General features: G+C 45.4%; 1 protein-coding gene, 1 long non-coding RNA gene and 1 other non-coding gene across 3 annotated transcripts; all 3 read left to right on the top strand.

The window, feature by feature from the left end:
- The first annotated feature begins 275 nt into the window (after nucleotides 1-275).
- LOC122916617 lies at nucleotides 276-382 on the top strand. Its single transcript, XR_006386246.1, has one exon. It is a non-coding gene; the product is annotated as a U6 spliceosomal RNA (small nuclear RNA).
- A 12,109-nt stretch (nucleotides 383-12,491) lies between these two features.
- On the top strand, nucleotides 12,492-23,688 carry PFDN4 (prefoldin subunit 4). Its single transcript, XM_044262797.1, has 5 exons — nucleotides 12,492-12,574; nucleotides 18,460-18,567; nucleotides 19,782-19,922; nucleotides 23,107-23,233; nucleotides 23,597-23,688. Exons 1-5 carry the CDS (start codon nucleotides 12,551-12,553, stop codon nucleotides 23,665-23,667), a joined length of 471 nt encoding a protein of 156 aa, XP_044118732.1. The 5' UTR covers nucleotides 12,492-12,550; the 3' UTR covers nucleotides 23,668-23,688.
- On the top strand, nucleotides 19,930-21,677 carry LOC122915958. Its single transcript, XR_006386110.1, has 2 exons — nucleotides 19,930-21,436; nucleotides 21,569-21,677. It is a non-coding gene; the product is annotated as an uncharacterized LOC122915958 (long non-coding RNA).
- Nucleotides 23,689-25,892: the final 2,204 nt, after the last annotated feature.

Below are 25,892 nucleotides of genomic sequence, written 5' to 3'. Positions count from 1 at the left end.
GTTTGGTAGGGCTTAGATTCTTTTGGTTGTAAGCAACAGAAACTGGTGCTGGCCAGCCTAATTGGTAAAGGGATTTTTCTGCAAAAGTGTGGCTGGATGACCAAGGTTCCGATGTGGGATTCCAGAATAGAAACCCACCACTAAGGAATGATCAGCACCAGCACTTTGGGACCTGAGACCCAGAGTGGATGTGTAGCAGCTATCACCTGAGTACCAGCAAAATATCTGATTAGCATTCTTGCTTTCAATTTTTTTTTTTTAAGATTTATTTACTTGTGCTCGCTTCAGCAGCCCATATACTAAAATTGGAACGATACAGAGAAGATTAGCGTGGCCCCTGCACAAGGATGACACGCAAATTCGTGAAGCATTCCATATTAAAAAATAAATATATATTTATTTGCTTAACTTTGGGTGAGGGCAGTGCAGAGGGAGGGGAAGAGAGAGAGTCTTCAGCTGAGTCCATGCTGAGCACAGAGCCGGATCTCAAGACCTGAGCTGAAACCAAGAGTCAGATGCTTAACCGACTCTGCCACCCAGGTGCTCCTGTTTCAAATTCTTAATACTCCAAATGCTTAGACATTTTTATTTCTCAAATGGCTGGGTGAATCACACGTTTTGGTGTCCCTCTCAGGCACCTGAATTTGAGACCCAAGATTGTTGACGGAAGTCACCCTAACCCTGGCGCTCGGTCAGAATATTGCATTTGGCAGATGTGACCCCACGATGCCTCAGATTTCAACTCCTCTGAAAAAACTCCAAACTTCTTAGGGAACCAAGACAGAGGAAATAATTAAGTGGAGGTGAGTTTATAATGAGTAAGCATTTTTTGTTTTTTTAAATGATCTCAGCTAAACTTCCTTGTTTTGTCCTAGGTAACTTGGAAACTTTTGAAACTGACTTGTTTTGCTCAGGAGGACAATGTTATCTCGGTGTGTAGGGCCAGGTACGCATCTCCTTCCCGGTCTGAAAAGCAGTTGGCCAGGAGCCCCAAGTGGATGATGTTTGTGTTCTCGAACGTTGATTAGGTGATTTCCGATTTTGGACAAAAGTTGGATTGAGAGAAAGAATTAAGGCTTTAGCAGCTCATCCCTGGCACTTAGGAAATGTAACAAATTTTAAAATAAGGAGAGAAAAATCACATGCAATCATAAAACCCAGGGGTGGGGGAAACAATAGAATTGTTTTAAAAAGAAAACATTTATGGAAGTTTAATGTACATACAAAAAAGGGATCACTTTTGAAATTAAAATGATATCTATTACTTACCAGGGACTGTCTTCACTATGGTCAAATTGAACACAAAACATCATAAAGCATGAATTAGGAATTTTTAAAATGAAATATACCCGAGGATTCCATTTTTTTTTTCTTTTCTTATATTTGAAACAAAACTGCCCCGTAGCATTTCCTGCCGATGGGGATGCCTCCTTCAGAATTAAGATCTTCACAGGATTCCTACAATTTTAGTCATTAATTTACGGAACCCGTTCCAGCACAAGCTAAAGTGAAAGTGCCTACAGGAAAGAATACGATACGAGTAATTCATATAACACAGTGATAAGAAATACACGTTCCTGTAAGGCAAACAGCGTTATCCCACGGCGCGATAAGTACAGGAAGTCCCCTGCGAGGAACACCTGGGCCGTGAACACCTGAGTGTGCCCTGATTTCACCTGTGCCCCCTTCACTCTTCTCATGTGTGGCGCCTGCTCTCACTCCCCAACTTAGAAGGACTAGTGGGGGTTGGTGCTGGCTCTGCAGATGTTGGTGTTTGGCAAAAGCTTCGGAGGCTTGCAGAGAGGTTCTCTGAAAACATAGTGGGGGAGACGGTAAATATTCCCAAGTGAGTACCGTGCATTTCAGCAGTCTTGGCCTCAAAAAATCTTCAAACATCGTGCAAACCAGGTAGCTATGTTAAGGCATCAGCTATAAGAGGGTAGGGAGTGTAGGAGCTTCCCGTGTGGCAGAGTGGGAATTCCGGTGGAGGGGGGAAGGGAGTATCCTAGATTATTCAGCATTTAGGGTTTAATTCAGATTATAAACCAACTGTGGCCAATAATTAAAGTTATACTTGGCAATTTTTTAGGAAGCTGCCCTTTGGGACACATGTGCTTTCTGGAGACACACCCGATGTCCCCCAACATAGCCGGACCTCCCCACTCTGCACTGGAATGTATCCTTGATTCTTTGGTTAAATTCCAGAGATTTAAGGAAGAGGTGGCATGAAAAATTATTTAATAAAGAATCAACCTCACTCTAGCAAGTGCTCATGCTGTGAAAGATACCTGGAAAAGAAGACTGCTAGAGGGAACAGCATGAATCCCAGCCTAGACTCTTCATGAGGACAGACTCTGGGTGGGTCTTGCTTGCTGATGTATGCCTGAACCTGAGCTCAATGACGGAAGGTCATTGACTCGATGACGGTTAGGGCCCCTTGGTCTGAAGATTCCCAACACTTGGTATAATGCTCTGCTGTTGCCAAAATGAAATTGTTAATAAGGTTGGTCCTGGTCACATTCAGTGTGTAACATGCTGCGGGAATGTGTGAGTGAACGAGGCAGGTCCCTCTCCCCCTTACCTCCTTAAATTCTGGAGCGAGGTGAAAAAAGAATTTTTTTCTTCACCTGATCTGAAATTCACCTCCCCAGTTCTCATCTTTCAGATCCAGACGGATCGCTTCCAGGGATGAATGAGAGCAGGGCCCTTCCTTCGCGGCAGGGGAAAGCCCGCCTCTGCCTACACACAATCGGTCTGACTCTGTTCTGCAACAGAATGATTTCCTAAGACTTTGCGTCAGGGAATTCCCAAGGGGGATTATTTAGTCTTAAGAAAGAGTGACAGGAGATGTCAGCGTTTGAGTCCTGCTTGGGTTACACAGGATTCAGCCCTGGTTTTTTTTTTTTTTTCTTTCCCAAGTTCATAAACCCATGGTGAAGCCTAGTCTTAGAAGGCATATCTGTTGTGCTGATAACTGATACTTAATGGTGTTGGGTACCTTTAGTGCCTTGTCATCTACCCTCCCTGGACCTATCTTTCTGCCCTGGCCACTGGCCTGACAAACAGCTGTGCAAAGGTGCACCTTAGTCAGCTCTGCCTCACCTCTTGGGGTTTTGCTGCCGGCCTCTAGTAGCTTCCGCAGCCATTCTTGGACAAGAACAAACCTGGAAGTACAAAGAAGTTAACAGCCCAGGGCAACCCTTGACCAACCTTGGATGGGCGGATGGGGCAGTCTTCGTGATGAGAACAGTCCTGTGATACGGGGTACACAGTGTCCGAAGAGTCCCCAGGAAGGACTAATCCAGTTGCCCACAGGGTATGTAGCTCAGTAAAGGGCCCTGGGAACAGCTTCCTGCCTCCCCTTTTCCACTTTTCCTGGCACCAACCCTCCTCCCCGGCTCCCTGCTCTGGTTCCCCAGGGTCACCTCCCGATATCGACTCCCTGTACTAAGGCTTTGTATCAGGCTCTGCCATGACATTGCTGTGGCCGGAACATAGCAGGGCACACTCTTCTGATTATAAATCACAGGAAATGAAGCCAAAACCCCATCAGCAAATACAGAATTGACTCAAGTCATTGCAAAGTTCAGAACGGGAGCTTGCTTAGCTCTGTGGGTCCAGGGCCACATTTTAAAATTCAGGCCCTCATTTCTCTCCACTCTTCAGTTTCACTTCTGTGTTGGCTCCATTTTCAAATGAGCTCACTCTTTTACGTGCAAAATGCTGGCCTCTGTTCTAGAACTTTCATCCCTACAGTTTTACAGCTAGCTGGAAGAGAGATCTGTGGTGCCCATGCTAATCAGAAACCCTGGCTCTGATCATGGGCAGATTCCCGAACAGTCATGTGGCCACAGTGTGCTGATTGGCTGAAGCCTGTTCTTCTGCTCCCCTTCCTGGAGAGTGTTCGAGTCCATCCGGACCACACAGACGAGTTGGGAGTGTATTAGTCTGTGTTCTCCAGAGAAACAGAACCAATAGAATGTGGATGAATAGGTCATTGGATAGATGATTGATGGACAAATATCATAAAAACGTGGCCTCCAGGATTACAGGGGTAAAATCCCAAGATCTGCAGTTGGCAAGCCGGAAATGCAGAATTGATGTGTCGGTTCGAGTCTGGAACCTGGAAAAAAACAGTGCCTCAGCTCAGCTCAGCTCAGCTCAGCTCAGCTCAGCAGGCAGGAAGAGTTCGCTCGGAGTCTCCATTTTTGTTCTTTTCACATCTTTGATTGACTGAACGACGCTCACCCCCATTAGGAAGGGCTTTACACAGTCTACGATTCAAATATTAATCTCATCCAGAAACACTTTCACTGACACACGCAAAACAATGTTTGGCCAAATGTCTCTGCAAGTCTCACTTAATATTGAGCATCAGAGGGAGTAAGAGAAAGATCTCCAAACGAAAAGCAGGGTTATTGCCAGAAGGAGAATTGGATGTGAAGAAGCAAATGCCGTATATTTAGAAGGGTTCATTCCTCTTGGGCAGACAATCAAAGGTCATCTTTATACATATACATATTTAATACTGGGTTCATTATAAAAACGTATATTTAAGTAAGCTCGAACCAGCAAAATAATTTCTTATAACAAATATATTTATAGATCATAAATGAATGCTACCTTTTTTTTTTTTTTTAGATTTTATTTCTTTATTTGTCAAAGAGAGAGAGTGAGAACAAGCAGGAGAGCAGCAGGCAGAGGGAGAAGTGGGCTTCTTACTCAGGGAGACTGCTGAGCAAGGAGCCCGAAGTGGGACCCTGTCTCAGGCCCCTGGGATCATGACTTGAGCTGAAGGCAGCCACTTAACTGACTGAGCCACCCAGGTGCCTGCGAATGCTACATCTTAGAGCAAACATGCTTTTTAAGATTTGTGCACATTACGTTAAATATTGAATTTCCAGGAATTTTTAAAAATTGTTGTTAATGATTTAATATCTCAGGAGCCTCCTGTTCCTTCTCAGAAACTTAGGACAATCGTGTAGAGGACCTATTTAGATTCAAATCCTTGGGGCGCCTGGGTGGCTCAGTGGGTTAAAGCCTCTGCCTTCGGCTCAGGTCATGATGATCTCAGGGTCCTGGGATCGGGCCCCGCATCAGGCTCTCTCTGCTCAGCAGAGAGCCTGCTTCCTCCTCTCTCTTTCTGCCTGCCTCTCTGCCTACTTGTGATCTCTGTATTTCAAATAAGTAAGAAAATAAAAAAAAATTTAGATTCAAATCCTTTCTTCTGATGATTGAGCTCCTGTGATTAGTGGAATGTGAAAATTATCTTGCCTTCTTTATTGAGAAAGTTAATAACGTAGTCATGTCTTGAAAAAGTGTCCCAACCATTATTTTTTTAAAGATTTTATTTATTTGAAAGAGAGAGAGAGGGAGCGTGAGAAGTGGAGGGTCAGAGGGAGAAGCAGACTCCCTGCTGAGCAGGGAGCCTGATGTGGGACTCGATCTTGGGACTCCAGGATCATGACCTGAGTCAAAGGCAGTCGCTTAACCAACTGAGCCACCCAGATGCTCCATCCCTACCATTATTAAAGTGGCATATAGTCATTAAAAGAAATTTAAGAAAGTGTAAACAAGATAAAATAATTGGATTTCATGTGACAACTGCTAAGAATAGTTCTATAAATTTCCTCCTATATATTCTATCTACCTCTAGATTTTTAGATTCTAGCTAGAATCACAATGTGTTTACTTTACAGCCTGCATCAGGTTTCAGTATATCTTGCATTATTACATATCAATTACCTTAATATTACTTTATTCCTGAATACAAATTAATCCATATTCATTTCACAATTTTTAAGCAATACAGAAAATTATAAAGATGGTAAATCTTACAATCAATTCGTGATATCTACAAAATCACTGTTACATGTTGACATCTTTATATATTTCATTCTGATATGTTTCTAAGTGTATCTATGTATATCTATATACATACGATTTTTAGAAACAAAACTGGAATTGTAATTTTGCATCTGATCTGTTTTGCCGCGTTTCCCTCTGCTGCTACTTTTCAGAAAGGGAATTGGGACAAGTGCTTATGAAGGGGAGGACCCTATGGGCCACTTAAACTGGTCTCTTTTGCCAAACCGTTCAGAGTAGTTAGGATGCTTCATTTTTATAAACAGAGGTTTCCTAAGCACTCTTGTATAAATAGTCTGGTTACAGTTTTTAGACCTATTTTCTCAGAATGGGTGGGCAGAAGTAGAATCATTCTTAAACAGTAAAAATGTTTATTTGTTTCATGGAACTGCCTTCTCCACAGTTCTTAGCATCCCTTTCTCTTCTGGTGGTAGTGACTGCGTGCGGCCAGTGACTGCTTCTTGCCCTCTTTGGCCTCAGCACCTGCCAAGGATTTTGCTTGGGGACCACCAAAGCATTAATGATTGACAACACTGAGTCCCATGACCTCTTTAATCTTGTCCTTTGTTCCTCATCAAAAAACAAGCCAGGTTACTTGGCTCTCCAAGAACCAGGCAGTGGCCCCTTCTCTCTCCCTGGACCCAGTTTCCCATTTGCACGTGGGAGCCCTCCCAGCTCACGAGGATTCTGTGGCCTGTGGCCGTGGTTACGCTGGTTCGGGGATGTGTTGGCTTCCGCTGACATCTCTTCATGAAGGCCTGTGTCAATCTGACACAAATGCAACCTACGGGTTTCTTGAATATGTGATTTATAAAACAAAAAGAGCACTGAAAATCAGCTCAGCGTCCACCGTTGGCATTGGCATGTGTGCTGGCAAAGTAGCAAGAGGATTTTCTTCCTCACGGCAGCCCAAGGGATGCGGCGCCATTCTGAATTTCCATCTCCTGATCACCTCGGCTGAACTTCCAGGGACAAAGGAATAACTTTCCTTTAGAAGAAACATCTCTTTGGGATTCTTCGTGTCGAGGAGCAGGTCTCTGTAGCTAGATACAGCAGAATTTGAAAAAGGAAGTTGAAATGTGCACAGGCCCTTTGTGAGGTGCCCAGGGATCCACAGTGGAGGCAAACAGCTAGGGATGACATTGAGATGACCTTGTCGGACTGCTCGCTGCTATAATCTCAGCACCACTGGGTCTGAGTCACTGAGGCCCAGGGCTCTCTTCCTGCTGCTTCAGGAAAAGGGAGCCTCCTCTGCCAGGCTGCTCTCACCTTCAGGATGGAGTGCCCAGTCCCCCAACCCCACCCCCACCCCCAAGCTCCTGGCACCTCCCTCCGCAGGCCTGCATCTGAGCCTCAAGGATGGTGGGAAATTAAGTTCTGACTTTCAGGATGGAGGGTTGACACTCAGGACCTGGAAACATCCCTAAATAGAGAGAAAAGTATCCAAAAGTTAGTAGATGCCCATTCCACCACGAAACAGATCCTTTCAAGAGCAGCATCTATGTGACGAGGCTGCCGGGCTCAGTGCTGGGTGTAAATGAGGTTCTTGTTGAATGAATCACATATATTTTAATTTGAAGATATGTTGTGACTGTTACTTATAGCAAGTTCTGACTCGTTTCTCAATGTCAGAATTGCTCTAAGCACACACCCTTGAAATCAACAGGCTAGTTAATGGTCTGTTTTATAAAGGCCTAAACCCAATACATACGATCGAGGGCTCTGGGAAATGCTTTGCTTTTTGCCAGGTAAAAATTAAGGTAAGAATTCCTACTCGTGAGAGATGATTATATTTTGTCCCAAAGAGAGGTTTCCTTGATTTTGTTTAATCTTTCTTTGCAGAGTGTAGACAAGAGTGTGGACAGTTCCTGAAGGGTTGCAAAGAGGTAAGAGAAGACGTCGGATCCTGGAGTCATGGCGCCACCTGGTGGAGAAGGGAAGGCTTGCTCCGGCCATAAATCCACATTGTGGTGTGAGACAGTGCTAATCTAGCGTGTATGCAACACACACGCACACGCACACACACACAGTGAACGGAAATACGCTACAGACTCTTGTACTGTTGCTGATTGGATTTATCAACAGCTATATTGTTTTACGTATTACAGTATTAATCTCTAATTACACACTCATTCGTTCACACTTTTATTCATTAGTATTTGTCAATCTCCTATTCCCCCTCTTGCTGCTGTGATTACAGAGATGCAGAAACATATTTCAAAAGAAAATGTGCTAGAGGGGTTTATAATGGGGGGGTGCTGCTTTTTCTGGGTGGTGGATGTGTTGAAGAAGGATTTCTTGATGGAGGGACACAGAGGCTGAGTGTTGAGAAAGGGCAGAATTTAGCCAGGTGAATAACAGAAGAAGGGCATCTTGAATAGCAAGATAGGCAGGTGCAAAGGCCCTGAGGCAGAAAGGAGCACATATCATTCACAAATGGACATCTAAGAAGATGGAGAATATTGAGGGGTAGGATGGTATGAAACGATGTCAGAGATGGAGGCTAGGCCTTGGTAAGAAATCTAAATTATACCTTAAGTGTAACAGGAAGACACAGAAGAATTTCAAAGGGGGGCAAAACCATTTATAAAATCAGTGAGCCATATATAAACTCACACTACTTTACGTTACCCAGCACAGGAAGAATATTCAAAAGAAGTTCAAGAAAGAGACGGTAAGGCATATAGAGTTGTGGCTTTAAAAAGTACCAAATTACAGGGCAAGTGCAGAATTTAAAGATGGAACAAGTTAATGAGAACCAAGGAAGTCTTTAGAGGTTGGGTTAAATCTTGAGCTAGATTTAAAGGCACCGCTGGACTTCAAGAGTTATTCATGGGGGGGTGGGACCTGGGTGGCTCAGTGGGTTAAGCTTCTGCCTTCAGCTCAGGTCATGATCTCAGGGTCCTGGGAGAGAGCCCTGCTTCAGGCTCTTTGCTCAGCAGGGAGGCTGCTTCCCCCTTCCCACCGCCCCCTGGCCTGCCTCTCTGCCTACTTGTGATATCTGTCTGTCAAATAAGTAGAAATAAAAATAAAAGAGTTATTCGTGAAGGGACATAGAGGAAATTCCGAGGACCATGGCGCACGTGTGAGAAGGAGGCGACAAGAGGAGAAAGTAATCAGACAGCTTGGGGATGAAATTTTTCAGTCAGAGATAGAGTTCCTAATTTGTATCACGTTTTGATTTCAGCAAACCTAGGGATTTTTTTTTTTAATGCTTTCATTTAGGAGAAAACTTTGGTAGTAAGAACGTTCTATAATAGGTATACACGGGGAGGTTTACTGGAGGTCACAAATGAGTGGGTGGCCTGTGCTCTCCATCTGTCTGGCATATGTGAAGTTTTGAGGGACGATTTCAACAACAAGAGACTTCAGATTTTTTTTTTAAAAATTCAGATTTCTGGCTTTTTGTAAAAAGGGGTAGTGGGCCTGGGGTCTCTATTCCCTCCTGTCCACAGTTGGTTAGAAGTGAGGAGCTGTGTCAGCTGGCCACAACTTCATCTCTGCCCTTCTCCTCCTCCTCTTTTCTGTCCAAAACTTTTCTTCTGTTTCTTTAAGTAAACTGTGATTAACGACCGTTATTCCATATTGAAGTTTCTTTTCACTCCCCCCCTCCCCCACTGCTCTGGGAGGAGGGTCAAGCAGTCAAGTGGCCAGAGACGGACATGTAAGGAAGGTTCTCAGGTGCGGCACCTGGTCCTGCTTCCTTTTTGCCTATTACCTTCCCCCTTGGATCGAATCTCAGCTGAAACAATTTCTCAAGGCCCATCCCAGAGGTGAGATTTAATTTACTGAAGATCTGCTCCTACAGCGAGTGAGACTGGTTTTCCCTTGAAGACAGAGATTTTTTAAAATGTCCTTTAAAATATATTTATTCTAAATTTTAAAAGTAGATTACATTTTAAAAATTAAGAAAATAATAGTCCTGTACCTATTTTGGCAAAGTAGTACGCACATGGCCTTGAACGGCGGCGCTAACACGACCCTTGGGCGCCCCCTGCAGGCCCGGAACAAATTACCACGTGATACTAGGGTTGGCTCCTTGTTGCCCTTTACTCCTTCTGGCCAACCTACGTGGGAGGGTAATCCCATCAAGGCTTCCTGTTTCAGTCTCAGAACCAGGAGCCTGGCCCGGAGGGTGCGGATTTTGGAGGGCACTCAGGCCCGCACTGCTATGAAATGGACCCATCATTGCTCTGTGACAGAATCCTTTTTTTCTTTTCTTTTCTTTCTTTCTTTCTTTTTTTTTTTTTTTTTTTTTTTTTTTTTGTGACAGAATCTTAAACCAGGACATGTCTGTAGAATTTTTTAGCTTACATGCCAATCCAACTAGATGGGTGACAGGGGTTTTCTCCCTCAATTTTCCAGTCAACATACTTACCGTTTCTTTCCTTGTCTCTTCCTCATGAAGTTTTCATACGGGTAGTTACATAGTCTTGTGTTCATGTTATCTTAAGTGTTCTTTCATATAGCTATTAATAACACAGTAATAACACTTTCTGACATACTATATAAATCATTTCTGTTTTGATTATGGTCTGTCTCCCATCACTAGAATGTATCCTGCATGACGATAAGGACTTTTGTCTATTTTTTTTTTTCAGCACCTGCTCCCCCCCTTTTTTAAGGTTTATTGACTTATTTTAGGGATAGAGGGAGAGAGAGAGAGAGAGAAAGCAGAGGGGCAGGGACAGAAGGATTCCAAGCAGACTCCACACTGAGCACAGAGCCCAACGGAGGGCTCAATCTCACATCCTTGAGATTAGGACCTGAGCCAGAACCGAGAGTTGGACACTTAAGCAACTGTACCACCCAGGCATCCCAGACATGAGCTCTTGCTCCCTAGTACCCCTCAGCCCTGGTTCTAGGGCTGCAGCTCCAGGTGATGTAATCTATGGTGATATATGCGTGTGCCAACTGTAAGCTTCTGGATGGGAAGCACTTGCCACTTGCCTGATTCCTCTTTCTTTTTGAGAAGGCATCTAGCATGGTACAGAGTTCTAACAAACACATGTACACACAAAAAACCCATTTAGATCTGCTAGAACAGAAGCCTGGCTGGTGACAAGTGCATATACCCGGAGAGCCTGACAGGTAAGCACAAGGATGAGGCAGGTGGGGGTCTGTAGGGGCCCCGGAGAGGGCCCGTGAACTCGATAGTTCTTCCCTAATCATCGCCAGCAACAGCTGTCATTCAGGAATGTACGTAGACTCACGGACACCAGGATGTTGATTTTACAAACTTAAGCAGAAGAAAAAATCTGATATTGTTGAGTACAATCTCCTAATTTTCATATGTTCGTTCAATTAAAGAAAAATACAGTGTCGGTCAAAAAAACCCCAAACAGACAAAAAAGCCCCAAACACCATATCACGGATCCAGCCAATGGATGGCCAGTTTTCAGCTTGGTGTTAGGGGATGTGTTCAGTCACCCTGAGCGGAGATCGTATTCTCAAGGGGTGACTGCTGTTTTTTCTTCCTGACCTGCAGTCTCCAATGGTTTCCATTGGCACCACAAGCTTCTTTCTCTTATTGGTCCAGACAGGTAGGGAAAAAACCAGAAGCGAGGTTGGGAATGCTCAAATATAAGGAAAGGAGAGGATGCTTAATGGAAGTCATGAAAGACTCCATTTGTACTTATAGAACTGGTTCTCCTGCCGGGAAATAGATCAGCGCAAAGGACACCAGGGCTGAGGAGGGTTTGGGGAGAGGACAGAGATGGTGAGGTGCAGAGTCAGGAGAAGAGCCCGTACCTCAGTGGCCAGGAGTCAGCCCACTGTCTGTGCATCTGTCCAGATCAATCGACACTCTCCCAGGCTATGAGACTGTCTCCGTGAACAGCCCCACCACCCAGAGCCCCTTGTAACAAAAAACCCCGCTGTTGGATGCTGGCCCAACACTTACATCCTTCTTCCTCTTCCTTGTTTTCAGAAGCCCATGCCAGTTTCCAAAGATTTCATATAATTTAAGATGTTACTTATATTAACATGGAATGGGTTGATTTATTAAGTGAATTAATATTTTTTAAAATTCTGTTTTAATTTCTTTAAAATGAGAAATATCGATGAATATAACCTATGCAAACAGAAGATCTTTGAAGTCTTCAATACTTGTTAAAGAGTGTAAAGGAATCCACACACACACACAGGAAAAGGAAAAAATTGGGGAGGCACAAGTGTCGGGGTATAGGGTCAATTACTCAGTTAACATTGGTGAATAAATTAACAGGAGTACGTCCTCCTTTATATTATCAGAGAATTAACAGGGCACATACATCTCACATCCTAGAGCCAAGGCATTTGTTTTTATGCCGATTTCTTACAAAGTTCGTGGAACTGATGAAAGAGAACTTCCCTTCCGCGCACTTGGGGCCCCCGCCTCGCCGCGCGGGGCGCCCCCTGCTGTCCGCCGCGGGACCCTGGGGCGGTTCGCCACACCCCCCACTTTCTGTCGGCCCACAGGGCGTTGCCTGTGCCTTTAATTGGCATGTACCAAGTCCTTCCAGGACGTATTTCCTCCGTGAGTCCCGACCGTTAAGAGTCACGGGGAGAAGGTGCAGTAGGAAGGGGTATGGAGACAGGGTCGTACGCGGGGGGACGGCCTGGGCCCGCAGGGAGCGACGGACGGCCCGGGGCCCGAGCGCGCCCTCGCGGCCCTCCCCGCCGCGCGCCGTAGTCCAGTCCCAAGATGGCGGCCACCATGAAGAAGGCGGTGAGTGGGGCGCTCCGGGAGCGGGATGCTCGGCTGGCGGGCGGGGGTCGGCAGCCGGGGGCCGGGCGCGGGCTGCCTGGGGTGTGCGGCTCTGAAGCCCGGCGTGGGGCCGGGGGCCGAGGCCGCCGGCCCTCAGGGCGGCCCCGCGGCGAGGCCTCCCCGCGCCCCGCTCCCTGGACGTCTTCTGAGGCCCCCGGCCCGCCGAGGCGGGGCATGCGGGCCGGGACCCTCGGGGACCTCAGGGTCGCCTCTCGCGGTGCTGAAGACGGCCGTGGAGAGCCTGAGGACCCCGCGGCCCAGGCCTTGTCGTTGCGGTGGGAGAAGCCGAAGGTCCCACGGGCTGCATTTTACCTGGCTTGTCATTTAGCCTCGCAAGTCGACGAGCGGGGGTGCTGCTGGCTCCGTGCTTTGCAGAGGAGGAAGCGGAGGCCCAGAGAGGTGGAGACACCTGCCCAAGGTCACACAGCTGTAAGGAGCACAGCATCCCCGAGTTATCTGGCCCCGGAGCCCTGGTGTCCAGCTCGGAGCCGCCCACATCCACACTCGATGTCCCTCTGCTTCCAGACGGAAACTCTCTATACTGAGGGTAGACGACGGGTCGGGGCCGAGAAGCCGCCTGCTTGTCCTCTCTGAGGCTCCCAGCGACTTCGCAGAGACGCGGTTTCCTCCCACTTTGCAGATGGAGAAACTTAACAGAGCGGTTGGTGGCCTCAAAATGACTCAGCTAATAGCAGAGCTGGAGTTCAAACTCAGGTTTTAATTTTGTTTTTCCCAAAGCCCACCTTTTATCCTCCCGAGCAGGCCGAACCCCTGTGGACAGCTTGTAACTCACCGGGTGCGCACAGGTGCTTAAAAATACCTGGAGAGAAGAAAAGCAAAATGGGGGAGGGGCAAGGGACTAACCGCATCTGGTGTAACCGAGGCTTTTCTTTCTCTTGTGTGCCGGGTAGGCACGGGTCTACCAGAGTTGTGTGCCTGTTTTAGTCTTACCCCCCAAAACTTTCATCCTTACTTTACAGATGAGACGATTGAAGTAGCAGGCAAAGTTAGGTTTAAAGTGAGCACATCCTTTCTGCCTCTAGAGCCTGTGTTTTTAACTTGCAGCAGGTCTGACGAAGAGCCCCCTGCCCAGAGGGACTTGCTTGCTTTCAGCTTCCAGTTCCGTGGCTCTCCTACTCAGCATTTTGCATAGTTTGAGCCCCCTACTTCTGTTGTAGGGTTCCTGGCCCCAGGCAAACCAGGGTGATTTGCTCATGCTATTATTGGTCTGTCATCTACAAATTCCTATTGAGTACTGAGGTAGGGCTCAGGGTTAAGGGGATTCAGATGAGTACGAAAACGTGGTGAGATTCACCCCACCTCTCTTTTGTATTTAAATTGGGCCCTTTGTGAGTGATGGTGTTTGATTCAGTAGATGGGACTAGTTGGCTCCCCAACCCCCTGCACCCCATTTGACAGGTATACAAACAGAAGTGCAGAGAGATGAAGGAAAGGTTGAGGAAATGGTAGAGAAACGATTTGAACCTTGGACTTGGCAAAACTTTTGATTACCAACGTATTTTCATTCACTAGGCAAACTTCTTGAGCAGGTACCGTGGCACAATTTCAGATTTAGGTGATGTGCCGTGGTGAGCAATAATAATGCTTCCACTCCTTATCCTCATAGCGTTGGGGAACTTAAGGTTCTGGGGAAGAGGCAAGCATTACTCGATAGTCACACAGAAAACTAGAATTTCCAGCTCTGCTAAGAACTATGAAAAAAGGACTCTTGACGTGAGGGCTGGAGTAGGGTCTGTTTGGTGACCAGAGAACGCTTTCATGAGAAGGTGTGATCTGTATGGTGACCTAAGGAGGGGAAGGGAACGTTGGAAAGGGAGGAGGCATTCGAGAGGGGGAGGATCACCTACAGAGACCCCGGGTGCTGAAAGAAGGGTGGCCAGACCGGCGGAGAAACCGGGGAGGTTGAGCCAAGATAGTAAATGAACATATTGAGGGGTGGGTGGCAGCCAGAGCCTGAGAATTTTCTTCCTTATCTTAGTAAGACATTGCCATGAGAGAGGCACCAGCCTCCTGCAGGTGTTTTCCAGCGCTGTGCACAGTTTCTGATGGGTTAACTGCACGTGCACTCTGGCCCTCTGCCTGCCCTGGGAGCAAACAGGCATGTCAGTGAGTGAGCATGAATTATGGGGATAGCCTTTTGAGTTTAATAAAAACCGTTTGCAATTTGGAGTACTTTGCGTTTGTAACACGTTTACATCCGAGTGGGTCATGGCTTTTCTGGTGAGAATGTGTAGGTGAGGTGGTTCAGTCTTCTCCTCGCCAAAGGTTTGCTTTCCAAGGATTGGTTCCTGGCCAGCAGAGGACTGTGTTTGATTCTGTCCCTGATCCTGAGTACAAAGGTCCCTCCACGGAGAGGCCATCGTTGACCCCCTCTATCTAGGAAGCCCCCTTCATTCCTTATCTGCCAACACTTGCGACCCTTATACTGTTTTGCTTTCCTCATCACGTGTATCATCTTTTTCACCTTGTCTTTTGCCCGCCGCCTTCCCTAGAATGTACGCTGCCAGGCCTTCATGAAGGTTGGCCTGTGGCAGCAGCTCTCTGGAATATGGGGGACGTTTACCAAGTAGTTGTTAAATGAATGACTGCACTGTGGGCGTGAAAAGTGAATAAAAATACAAAGCGGGATTTCATATCATGGAGACTTGGCAGACATCTTCAAAAAACAAAAATAAAGGCAGACTGAAATTGGCCTGAATTTCCTTCTAGGCTTTTAATACACTGATGGACTCCGCTGTCAGTCCACATTCTGCTGGTAATAGCCGAGACCCAGTGGGACAAGACTGAGTGTGGTTCGCTTTCCTCCTAGAATCCCGTAAGATGCTGAGTCTGAAGAAAAGGGTACAGTCGGGGTCCAGGGAGTTTTAATTTCCACTTTGAATCTTGAGCAGTTATATTTCTCCCTGGCCTAGCAGAATTTTCTCGTAGATCTTTGTTCTTCGTCTGTAATGACTTTTCGGTAAACATTGCTCAGGGGAGAAAGCACTCAGCGCTCATTGACTGCACGGGGACTCCATCCTCGAGTGCTCATTTCATCTCCCCTGCAACGTGGGACCAACTGTCGCCCCCATTTTACAAGTAATAAACCTGAGTTGGCTACAAAAAAATTGAATAATTTGTCCAAGTTCCTGCTTGCTTGGATGTGAATCCAGTACTGTTTCAACCACTCTGTGCTGCGTCAAGAAAGAAACACACACACACACACACACACACACACAAAACCCTCCTTCCTCTTTGAGTTCTCGTGACTTTGTGAGCAGCCGTGAGTACATCTGGCTTCTCTTAACACAGGAGTCCTTAACCTTTGGGGTGTAGATCCCCTTGAGAATCTGAGAAAAACTGTGAAGACCCTTCCAGAGGAACATACACACAAGACATGCCAGGCTGCACGCATGTTCAGGGGGTAAAGGGACTTCTTAGTGTCTGCGCATCCGCAGTTAAGAACTAGCCCCGGGGCGCCTGGGTGGCCCAGTGGGGTAAGCCTCTGCCTTTGGCTCAGGGCATGATCCCAGGCTCCTGGAATCGAGTCCTGCCTCGGGTTCTCCGCTTGGCGGGGAGCCTGCTTCCTCCTCCCCCTCTGCCTGCTTCTCTGCCTACTTGTGATCTCTGTCTGTCAAATAAATAAATAAAATCTTTGGGGAAAAAAAAAACAAAAAAAAAAAACTAGCCCCTCACCACCAAAATGAAGCTTCACGCAGTGTAGGAGTGTTCCAGAACAGTGAGCGGAAAACAGAAGCCACTGGCGTTAGTCATGGAAGGTGCTGACTTCTCACTTTCTGCTCTAAACAGAACTGCCCTGGGTGGCACGCACTTAGCCACGGACTTCACGCGCCGACCGTAGCCCGTAATCCCCAGCGAGAAAACCACCGTTAAGGAAACAGACTCCGGGTCCCAAGTACACGCCGGGGCTGCTGTGCCGTGAGGCTAGGACAGGAAATGCCTGCTTTGGAAAGTGAGGAACAGGTGGCCACATTCCTCCAGAGCTTTTCAGAAACGTGTGTATGTGAGTCTGATCAAGCAGGATTTCATTCAAATTCAGGAAGAATATATTAGCCTCCGTTGTGTGTCGGGCCGGCCTCCTGGTACTTGCTTTCACGGGAGTTACCCCGTTCAAGCCTCAGGATGACAAATGCTTCTATAAATCTATATTTAGGTTTTCAGGGCCTCAGTCTTTAAACTCAGCAGACAAGCAGAAACTCTCTAGAGTTCTCCGTTCCCTGTTTGCTTCAGAAATTGCTAGTTCTTACGTAGGCAAAATCACCGGAATGCCAGGATATCTGAATATGGACTTGCCTTTGGTTTCTCTGGTACAGCGCAGCGTTTCCCAACTTCGAGATTCACAAAGATCACGCACAAGGTTGAACATTCAAAACTATATGTATCGTGATGTGAAGGATATTTTTCAGGATGTCTTCTGGGCCTCTGATGCTGAGCCTGATGCATGTCTAAGTGTTGTGTGTTGAGAGCCCGGGTCAGCGGAGGGCTAAGCGCTGGGTGTCTGGCTCGGTGTTCTGTCCGAGCGCTAGTCTTGCTTGACACAACAGGTTGCCTTTCAACCTCGGGAGAAATGGTGTACACCTCTTATGGGACTGGTCATGGGCGACCGGGTGAAGGGGTGAGGCGTGGTTGTTGTAAATCATTGCAAAGAGCAAAAATAGTCTTTGTTGAAGCTTCTCTTTTCTCCTTTACATTATAATCAAGTGTTCTTGTTCTTATTTTAGAAATGAGGGAAAACTCTAAGGAGAATCTGGTATTTAATTTTTTTTTTTTTTTTAAGTATATGGTCCCCCTTTGAGACTGATGAAAGCCAAGGATTTCCTGCTGACTCTTAGAAATATGTGTGATTGCGTGCCCACACGCATTCTCACCTTCAGTGTCTAAGAGCTAGTGGACCTGTGTGGGCTCCTGCGTCAGGTTCCTGGGTGGACATCGAATTCCACCCCTTACTGGCTGTGTGACTTTGGGGAAATTCTTTACCCTCTCTGTGCTGTACTTTCTCCATCTGTAAAATGGTGCTACTTCCTAATGATCCTACTTACTAAGATTTATTGGAGGAGTAACAGTGATGATAAGTGCTTAGAAAGTTCTTGATATATAGTAAGAGCTCAATAAATTTTATTTTATGATTTTACAGGTACTGTATGTCATCTAAGTACTCTAATTTACACATTTAAGCATTAAAATTTTTAAACATTTGATTTTAATCCTTTTATTGTATATTGTGTATACTATATATATTCTTAGGTATACTATCCTTATTCTTATATGAAGACATGTAACAAGTTCTACATTAAAGAAATACAATTTTTACCATGTGTGGAATATAGCCCCTGAAATGCATAACAACCCTCTAGCCAGTATATCATTTGCGTTAAACATTTGAAACTGTCGGATTTCTGATGGCTTCAATAAGCTTATGCAGGTTTTAACTCTAAGAGCAGAAACTGGTATGAAACCTTTACCAGAAATCACTACCACATCATTTTTGCTCCCTGGGTTATCTTGATGAAAGAATGTTGTACCTCAAGAAATTCTGCTCTAGGCTAAAGTTGGCTGACTGGGTTCAGGACTTAATTGTTTATATTTGAAATGTTCTTGTAGCTTAGGCATTATTCCTTAGACTATCAGAAGAGATGGCAGATGTATGAACAAATCTTGAGCTTGTGGGGCAAAAACTTACAAAGCTTCTGTTTGTGATTTTCTGTGCCTGTTGCGATTCTTGACTCTATAAGGGCAAATAGTTTATTGAGTTATTTCAGAGAAAAAGCTTACCTATAACTTCTCCAGTAAAATTAATTCTGCAAAAAATTAAAATGTTTTTTCAGGCTGCAGAAGATGTCAACGTTACTTTTGAAGATCAACAAAAGATAAACAAATTTGCACGGAACACGAGTAGAATCACAGAGCTGAAGGAGGAAATAGAAGTTAAAAAGGTACTAAAGAAGTGCATCTTATTTAAGAAAAAGGAAAGGTCTTTATACTATAGCTTTTTTTGACAGAGAGAGCATGCAAATGGGGTTTGGGGGGCAGAGGGAGAGGGAGAGCGAGAATCCTAAGCGGGCTCCATGCCCAGCATGGAGCCCAATGTGGGTTTCGATCCCACAAACCCAGGATCACGACCTGAGCTGAAATCAAGAGTCAGAGGCTTAATGGACTGGGCCACCCATTTGCCCCATACTAGAGCTTTTTAAAACCGAATTCAGCAATATGTGATTCTGTTTGGGCTCTTGGTTGCAGATGATGTAATCCAATCCGGTTAGTTAAAGAAAGAAGACCTTGTTGAAGGGCTGTGTGAGAGCTTAGAGCTTGTTGAGGGGGTGGGCCTGGGCTGGGGCTCCGGGAGCAGGTCCCAGAACCGCACCTCCAAGAACGGGGCTGGCGATGGACCTGCTGCCATTTCTAGGGATCCCAGAGCCTGCCGCCACCTCCAGCAGGGGCCGCGCCGCACGTCCGGCCTGTGTGCCCAGCCTCGCCTCGTGTGACTCTCTGAGCGGAGGTCCAGTTCAAGTGCGGTTGGTGGGTGGAATTTATGTTCGTAGCTGCTTTCAGCCTCTCATCAGACAAGGCTGAGAAATGGCGGTTTGCTCTGTTTCTGTTCTACCCTAGGAAGGCCGAATGCACCAAGTGGCAACCGTTAGGGGAGAAGGACATTTTGAGTGGCCTGCTGTCCCCCACGGGTGCTCGTAGCAGTCTGGAAGTAGCTTGAGGACAATGAGTTCGCTCTTGAGCGCTTCCTTAGGAAACGCCATCTAGAAATGTAATAAAGTCTTAAGGCTAGTGTGATGGTACTTTGCAAAAGGGTCTTTCAGAAGTAGTGTCCCCAGATTCAATTGGCTTCTTGGAAAAAAATGAAACAAGGTGGGATCGGGAGGGAGACAAACCATAAGAGACTCTTATTCTCACAGAACAAACTGAGGGTTGCTGGGGGCTTGGGGAGTAGGGAGAGGGTGGCTGGGTGATGGACGTTGGGGAGGGCATGTGCTGTGGTGAGTGCGGTGGGATGCTTAAGCCTGATGATTCACAGACCTGTACCTCTGGGGCAAACAATACCTTATAGGTTAATAAAAATAATAAAAAAAATTGGCTTCTTGCCTCTAACAGGGAGTTTTGAGTGTGCTTTTCATTGCCGTTTGTTTTGTGTTTCTAGAAACAACTCCAGAATTTAGAAGATGCTTGTGAGGACATCATGCTTGCAGATGATGATTGCTTAATGATACCTTATCAAATTGGTGATGTTTTCATTAGCCATTCTCAAGAAGAAACACAGGAAATGTTAGAAGAAGCAAAGGTATGCTGGGTGAGGGAGGCTCACACTCCCATTAGGGTGTACATTTTATAAAGAACCGGCTAATTCCAAGTGTAGTAATGTGTGCGAGGTAATAATACTCCATGGGTTTTTACAACATCCCAGGTGTGGTGTGGAAAGCCTCGCAGGCATGATCTTATTCAATCCTGACAAGGGCTCTGAGAGACACAGACCGTTCGTGCCAATTTAGAATTGAGGGGTAGAGGCTGAGAAAGGTCCGGGGACTTAACCAAGGTGATACAGAGGGAGAGGCCTTTTGATTGCAGAACCCATGCTCTAATTATGCGGAAACTATAGAATATTATAAAGTAGAAAAGGAAGATCACCTGTAATCCCATTGCTCAAGGTAATCATCCATAATGAACATTCTCATTGGCTCTTTTATGTTTTCACCTTCTCTTCTCTGTGGATTTGCTTCACATTTTGGTCAGTTAGCCTCCCACCAGAAGTACTTTCTCGTTCTATTTAATGTTCATTTGCCCAGCAAATCCATATGGGGAGCCTGCTCTGGGCCAAGAACACATGCTTTAAAAACATCATTTTTGACAACGGTTGAAGGTCATGCTGGTGGACACCAATTCTGTTCACTGCCCTCCTGTTAACATGAATTTGTTTCCAGTATCTTCCTACAGGAACGTTGCAGTGAGCATTCTTACACCCGAGTCCCTTTCACATTTAGGAAATTCTTTTAAAGAAATAATCAGACAGGTGTCATTATTGGGTCAGAGTATGGGTTTATTGACGACATCTGAGGCATTGGAGGGATGCTGTGAAATTAGTTTCCAATTCACACGCCCTCAACTGTCTATGAAAGGAACAGTCACATTGTGGATGAGAAGCTGATGGCAATCAAACATTTTCTGATTCTTTTGCAGTTTGCTTAATTAATCTGGATATTACTTAAAGTGTTAGTCTTCCTTCTTCAAATATCATAGAAAGCAAAAATTCATCTGAATTAAACCTATCTTTAATAACCTGTGGGAAGAACTAACAATTTTACTCCTAAATCTTTCTATGCAGAAACATTGGTGCTTCCCCTTGTGTTTAAATCTTTTCTTCCACAGTAAAATTTTATAATTTTGTTCTTTTTTAAACCTTTGTTAAATTTTTTAAAATTTTTGTTGTTTTTATCCTGTGGGAAGTATTTCAAGCTGGTTTATGGTTTTTGTCGCAACCGTGGACATGCCGCCCTCCGGTTTCCCCCCCGCCACAGCTAGTGAACCTTTATTCATTCGTTCATTCGTTCATTCATTCCAGAAGTATTTGTTGAGTGCTTACTCTGTCAGGGTCTGCCGTGAGCCGGGGCTCGGGGAGGACAACGAAATAGGCCTGGGGCCAGCTCGCAGGGAGTAGATGGTGTAATTGCAAAGAGGAACTTCGCAAGCCTGACTAGCAATGGACGGAAGGTGGTTGGGCCTAGAGGTGCTGAAGGACATGGAGCAGAGGATGCGCCCGGGCAGGAGGGGCTCCCCGGGAAGGAGACGACGCTACGGCAAGTGGGTGCTTGCCGCACCGGTGCGGGGGGCGGGGCAGGGTGTTCCAGGCTGATGTGGGATGGTCGTGTGTAAATGGTCGTAAAAAGATCATGGCACACAAACACAACTAAGTGAAGTTCTAATTTGCTGCAGATTTGGGAGCATCTGAAAGTACGGCCCCATCTTGAAGAACTCGGTTGAGTTGGTACATGGATGACTTTGGCAGGGGTCAGCAAGCGCTCTGTGTCAGACCGGACAGCAGGTGTCTCTGGCTTTGGGAACCCCCCCATCCGCCCTTCCCCCCCGTCTCGGTCACAATCGCCATGAAAGCAGGACGTGTGAACGCATGTCCGTGGCTGTGTTCCGGGAAGACTGCACGGACAAGTGTCAGGCTAGGGCTGGCCTGTGGGCTGCAGTATTTGCTCCCCCGGCCCTAAGGCGAAGAGGAGCCTTTCAGGAGCTTTGACGAAATGAGTGATACCTGATAGGGCTTGTGCTCTTAAGATCATTTTCTTAGCATGCTGTAATTTCACTCATGAACTGAAGAAGTTTTATCTCCTTTCTAATAGTCGTACGTCTTATTTCTGTTTCTTATAGCTGTGGTTCTCAAGCCTTTAGCATGCATCACAGTTCCCCGGAGGGCTTGTTGAAAATTCCAATCACTGACATCCCAGGAATTTCCAAATCAGGAGGCCTGGAGTGCAGCCCCAGAATTTGTGTTTCTAACGAGTTTCCAAGTAATCTGGGGGCCATACTTTTGAGATTCGTCAGCCAGATTTCTAAGAGTAACACTGTCAGTGCTAGGCATTCTTGCCTTCTTCCTGATATTGATGGATATGCCATTTGTGCAACTTCGTATTTTTTTGGTCATGTTTAGGAGAAATCCTCCTTCTTTTCTTTTCTTTCTTTTTTTTTTTCCTAAGATTTTATTTACTTATTTGTGTGTGAGAGGGGGAGCAGCAGGCAGAGGGCGAAGCAGGCGCCCGTTGAGCAAGGAGCCCAATGTGGGACTCCATCCCAGGACCCTGAGATCATGACCTGTGCGGAAGGCAGACGCTTAGCCAACTGAGCCAGCCAGGCATCCCAAGAAATCCTTTTTTTGATCCTGGCCAGGAAGGAATGTCTGACGTTCCCTGCATTTCACATGGGCAGCGCTGCTCTGTGTCCCAAACGAGGCCCCTTGTTAGCATTCCCTCTCAGAGTAGTTCCAGGGACCTCCCGGTTGTGAAAATTTCTCCCAGATTCTCACTGTAGGTTGTTATTCTTAATTATTGGTGGCCGTGTGAGTTTTTATTGTTTCTTCTAGTTTTGTAGTTATTTTTGTGGGAAGTTGGAAGAAGTTGTTAGAAGCCAGGCCTGTGATAAAACTGTTTACCAGGAGAGTTTGTATAGAAGTTCTTTCTTTATTAGGGTGTAATGATTTAGGAATTAATTTTCTCATCCATTTTGTTTTATAAATCAGCAAAAACCAATGGGCTTGATTTATTCTATAATAAGCAAGTATAAATCATGAATTAAAAATGGCCGCATTCAGACTTTTGGTTTAGATTTAATAATCGCTGTTATTTAGCCGCCTGTCCCAAGTTTAGAAAGTTTGACCTAAAATTCTTCCCAAATATTATTTCATCCCCAGATGCTCAGAAACCATGCACTGAATAGAATTAATTTAAACAATTTTTTTTTTCCCGCAGAAAAATTTGCAAGAAGAAATCGACGCCTTAGAAGCCAGAGTGGAATCAATTCAGCGAGTGTTAGCGGATCTGAAAGTTCAGTTATATGCAAAATTTGGGAGCAACATAAACCTCGAAGCTGATGACAGTTAAACATTTTATAATACTTTTTTTTTAATTTGTTTAATAAACTTGAATATTGTTTAAAATGATAATTTCCCTTCTTCAAATGATATGGAAAGCAAAAGTTTCTTTTTTTAAAATTTTCATTTATTTAATGGAAACTTGCCTATTTTCACATGTCTTGCTTATTTATTTTATATTTTTAAGAGAAGACAGTATTCATCTATGTATTTTGCATAACGATTCTATCAAGTGTAGGGGCTTTATGTCACGTTATTAAAATCGGTTAAGCAACCTTTTACGTTTCTATATTATTTAGAATACGTGTGGCAGTTTTTATGAGAACTCTGAACGGTTGGGTCATACTGTCCGTATATGTCTCTTCCAGTTGCTGTTTGGAGGTGGCGAAAGCACTTTAGAAAGACCCCATCCGGGGCGCCTGGGTGGCTCAGTGGTTAAAGCCTCTGCCTTCAGCTCAGGTCATGATCTCAGGGTCCTGGGATCGAGTCCTGCATCGGGCTCTCTGCTCAGCAGGGAGCCTGCCTCCTTCTCCTGTCTCTCTCTGCCTGCCTTTCTGCCTACTTGTGATCTGTCTGTCAAATAAATGAAAAAGAAAAGAAAGACCCCATCCTGCATCTGTCTCCTCACTCTACCACCAAAACTCTGTGAGATGCTAAAAATAAGTACACGTTGCATTTGTATATACGTAATGCATGTTCTATCTAGACATATTGCATGTGTCTCTTACTTATACATCAGTGTCCTGGGTCGTGGTAAAAGAACCAGGCAGGGTTGAGACATGTTGGGACATGTTGGGGCGTGTTGAGTTTCATACATAGAGCAGAATGGCGGAATATTTAGAAACCAAGAAATAGATCAAGAGCAAGAAATATGTAGGGTTTTCTTTATTCTAATTTTTAAACTTCACTGTAGAGCTTTGTAGTTAACTGGGGTTTATATTGATAATGATGTGGAAGTTAAGTAACTACATTTTTTTTTTTTAAAGAATTTATCTATTTATTAGACAAAGATCACAAGTAGGCAGAGAGGCAGGCAGAGAGAGAGAGAAGGAAGCAGGCACCCCTCAGAGTAGAGAGCCAGGACTCTGGGATCACGACCTGAGCCGAAGGCAGAGGCTTTAACCCACTGAGCCACCCAGGTGCCCTAAGCAACTACATATTTAAAGAGTACATTTACCCCCTTACTATTTTCCCCTCTCTGCCCTGTACCCCTACCTGTTTTGGGATTTGGAGAAACCTAATTTTCTTAATGTTCCAGCAGATGGCACCAATACACCAAAAGACCAAATGGAAGGCTCATAATAAAAAATGGGCTATTTCTAGGATTAGGTATACGTAATTTTAGATATTAGGTATACATAATTTTAGGTCACTTTTTAACCTTCAAGGTTAAACATTGCCTGTGTCATATTTTGGTTAAATACTTAGAAGCGATTCAGGCTTAAAGAGAAAATATGTAACTCTAAAATTCTTAAAGACATAAAAGCAAACTTCTAAATTGCTGCTTCTGAATGTTCCCAAATACTGATAGTCAGATTGTAGAAAATGATTCTTACGAGGGTATTTTTTCCTGCGCACATTGGGTTACTGCTCAGAGAGGTGAGACTGGAGGCATACACCATCAGGTTACAGCAGGAGGTAGGTAGACCCTCCGATTAGAGTTGGAGGGAACTCTCGCCAAGATTCCAGAGGTGCAGGCAACCACTAGGAGGGCTGTGTAGCCTCGGAGGCTGAGGGAGCAGCCACTGCCTTCCCTCTGGAACTCAGGAAAGGGCTGCCTTCGTTTGAAGCGGGACCCAGCCAGCCCCTACCACAGCCCTGCGGGGACAGGTCTGGGAGACGAGACCGCCAGCCTCATTGTCCCTCCAAAACCCAGCTGGTGCCCACCATTGGCCAAGCCCAACTGGAATCCAGATGCAGTTAATTAAAGTCTGTCTGTTTCCGAGCTGGAGAGGGGTGCTACGTGGATGCATCTGGAAGGCCAGTGGAAGATCCAGCACAGGAGGATGGCTAGAGCTGAGTCATTTGGAAATTGTAACAGTGAAGTCTTGTCTTGTTTACGTGCCAGAAACTGAATTATGTAACTGATGGGTACTTCACATTTTGTGAACACGTGAGCCAGTGAGCCTAATAATACAAGGAAGCATCCGAGGGTATGGGTGAGAGGCAGACGAGATGTTCTATATTGCTGCTAACTTTATACCTTGTTTTCTGTAGTTACCTGTGGAGTTCTAGGACAACAGGAATATTTCATTCCCATTTTAAATTCATTTCTCAAGTATCCATAAGCCTTGTGTTTGTTAGTAGGTCTGGATGAAGATGTAAAGGGCATGCCCAGCGTCTGAAGAGGCAGCTGACAGTCAACTCTAGCCGGTAGTTGCCACATGGAAGTTTGGTCTGGATTTGTCACCGCTAACTTTTTGACAGGAATTTGACAGGAATTTTTTTTTTTAAGATTTTATTTATTTAAAGAGAGATGGAGAACAAGTGTGTGAGTGGGAATAGGGGGCAGAGGGAGGGGAAGAGAGGGATATCTCTAGCAGTCTCTGCTGGGCATTGAGCTGGATATGGGACTTGATCTCACCCCCCTGAGATCATGACCTGAGCCAAAAACAAGTCAGGCACCTCGCAGACTGAGCCATCCGGGTGCCCCTAGAATTCTGA

Source organism: Neovison vison, chromosome 8, assembly GCF_020171115.1.
Source record: "Neovison vison isolate M4711 chromosome 8, ASM_NN_V1, whole genome shotgun sequence".
NCBI classification, from domain to species: Eukaryota; Metazoa; Chordata; class Mammalia; order Carnivora; family Mustelidae; genus Neogale; species Neogale vison.
This window is presented reverse-complemented; position numbering and strand designations above follow the sequence as displayed.

Coding starts and splice junctions, on each gene's coding strand:
- PFDN4 (XM_044262797.1), top strand. CDS start 12,551: ATGGCGGCCACCATGAAGAAGGCG. Junction 12,575..18,459: donor CGGCCACCATGAAGAAGGCG/GTGAGTGGGGCG, acceptor ATGTTTTTTCAG/GCTGCAGAAGATGTCAACGT. Junction 19,923..23,106: donor AAATGTTAGAAGAAGCAAAG/GTATGCTGGGTG, acceptor TTTTTCCCGCAG/AAAAATTTGCAAGAAGAAAT.